Below are 2101 nucleotides of genomic sequence, written 5' to 3'. Positions count from 1 at the left end.
AAGTAGCGTCGTTAGGGATTTTCGGATGATACGTCCTCTTTACATCCTCTTTATATTTTCACGGCATGAACATTTCCTGCAGGATTTCACGAGATATCTCTGGCGGGAGTAGGTAAGAACATAGGCCAGAGTTATAATTCGAACAAGTGAACATTTATGTACACATAGATTAGCTACCAAGATGGAAGCTGTAGGATGCATGTGTATTCGAGCTGTGGTGTGAAATGAAGCAAGCGTTAAGCGAATTTCGCGATCCCGCTTTCCTACCTGCTCTCTTATTCATGTTGTTTGTGCACGCAGCACAGCGCGCGCGGGCGTTCGATGTACTTGTGTGTTGCAGATGAGCATTTGACCGGCATTTACAGGTGATTATAGGCGAAATAGAGTAGAGAAACATTAAGACTTTGAAGTTTGGTACATTTCGTGTTTATTTACCTTTTTTTTTTATTGAGACTCAGTAATAGTAAGTATGCCTACAGTAGCCGATTAGGGAGAAAACATACGGCGACACGTAATTAGCTGATCTTCTTTCACAAACATCGCATACTACGTCAGCAGCAGTAACTCGCAGAACTTCAATTAAGCGATAATTTCTCAGTATTTGTGTTTTCTTGTTTAACATAAGAGGGAAATGCATGTGAACAGAACTTACCGCTGAAAATCGTCTATGTGACGACCGGCCGATCCCAGCCCCATCTATGTTCCCACCAGCGTACGATCGAAGCGCCCCTCTTTCCCACAGTTTTGTTTTCTTGCCTTTGGCAGCAGTTTTTGTTTGTCCCTGGTGTGTTCTGCTAGATACGAAAGTGTCCAGGTAAAAGTGCTCCAGGTGGAGTTACCTGTCGCTATGCTTCGTTCACTGACAAGGCTGTCAAGAGTCATGGTAAGATAAGATTTCTGACTTACCGTAATAACACCTTCAAAAAGTATCTACACTACTACTAGCCTACTACTAGCTCTAGGACTATAGACTAGTAATACAGTACTAGTATAGCCCTATACTCAGCTATAGCCCGCGGATGGCTGACTGCCGCAGGCCTGCGGCAGCTATCCGCGGGCTATACTCTATAGACTATAGTACTAGAGCTACTACACTACTAGCTCTAGTACTATAGCCGGTTGAAGGATAGCTGCCTGCCGCAGGCCTGCGGCAGCTATCCGCGGGCTATAGTACTAGAGCTACAACACTAGTACTACTAGTACTAGTACTACTACTACTAGTACTGTACTAGCTCTAGAAGTATAGGCCTCCGCTCCGCCGCAGGCCCTATAAATAGCCCTGCTTTATAGCTCACCATCAGCCTGGTCGGGTTTAAACTACTAAATAGCAGATAAGGTTTTATGTCCCCCTGACCGTCTGTCTATGACCTGGCTCTTTAGCTATTCTGACTTAAATATATTATTACAGGGCAGGGTTCTCGGCTTACAGTTGCGCAAGACGCCGGGAGAGGCCGTGTCATGCCCGTTGGGAAAACTCCCCCAACGTTAAAAGTGTTTGGCACGCCGTTAAAATTCCCACGGACATAAAGACATTTTTTACGGCGCGGGAAGAATCCCGTCCAGATTTCGGCACGCGTTCCGACCAAGGCCCTCGTGACCGCGTGTTCAACTTCCATTACGTAGAGAGAAATAACCGTCAATTAACACATAACCGCATTGCAGCTGCAGTACCACAGATCACAAGTAACAACAGTCACCCTGTCCAAAAAAACCTCAACACTAAACTGTTATCGCGGACTCTGCTGTCCTTATGTAAACAAGGTACCCCAAATAGAAAATCCGTCTTAATGGTGTACGTGGTGGCGATGTTAACGCATTTACGGTAAAAAAACAGCAACCCCCCGACCCCTACGTTTCACCCTCCCCCCTTTCCCCACCTTCCCCCCGCCTCCCCTGTTCATTTCATCCTGGGGTGCAACCCCTGCAGGGCTACCCAACATTGGATGAATAGGTCGAGAGTGAGATGCCAAAGGGAGCGAAGCGAACTTGAGGGCGTGGTGTGAGAAGGGGGTTTATTCCCCCTCACCGACGGTAGGTGACAGCTTTGTTGCATTTAATAAATTAACCTTCAATTTGTGCAATTTGGTGCAATACAAGATAA

At 46.3% G+C, this 2101-nt stretch overlaps 2 protein-coding genes across 2 annotated transcripts in view; one reads left to right on the top strand and one right to left on the bottom strand.

Annotated features, from left to right (window-relative positions):
• Positions 1–710, bottom strand: part of LOC106808136 (la-related protein 7-like) — a 13334-nt gene extending 12624 nt beyond the window's left edge. The window contains exon 1 of the mRNA XM_014810715.1: positions 653–710. The gene's annotated coding sequence lies outside the window, so the exon portion shown is untranslated. The remainder of the gene's footprint in view (positions 1–652) is intronic.
• Positions 711–732: 22 nt separating this feature from the next.
• The window catches only part of LOC106808128 (carnitine O-acetyltransferase-like), a gene marked incomplete in the record, with an annotated part of 20816 nt that continues 19447 nt past the window's right edge, over positions 733–2101 (top strand). The window contains 1 exon segment of the mRNA XM_014810708.1: positions 733–883. Within this exon segment, the coding sequence (XP_014666194.1) occupies positions 848–883 (36 nt within the window).

Source organism: Priapulus caudatus, unplaced genomic scaffold (genome assembly GCF_000485595.1).
Source record: "Priapulus caudatus unplaced genomic scaffold, Priapulus_caudatus-5.0.1 Scaffold255, whole genome shotgun sequence".
Classification (NCBI taxonomy): domain Eukaryota; kingdom Metazoa; phylum Priapulida; class Priapulimorpha; order Priapulimorphida; family Priapulidae; genus Priapulus; species Priapulus caudatus.
This window is presented reverse-complemented; position numbering and strand designations above follow the sequence as displayed.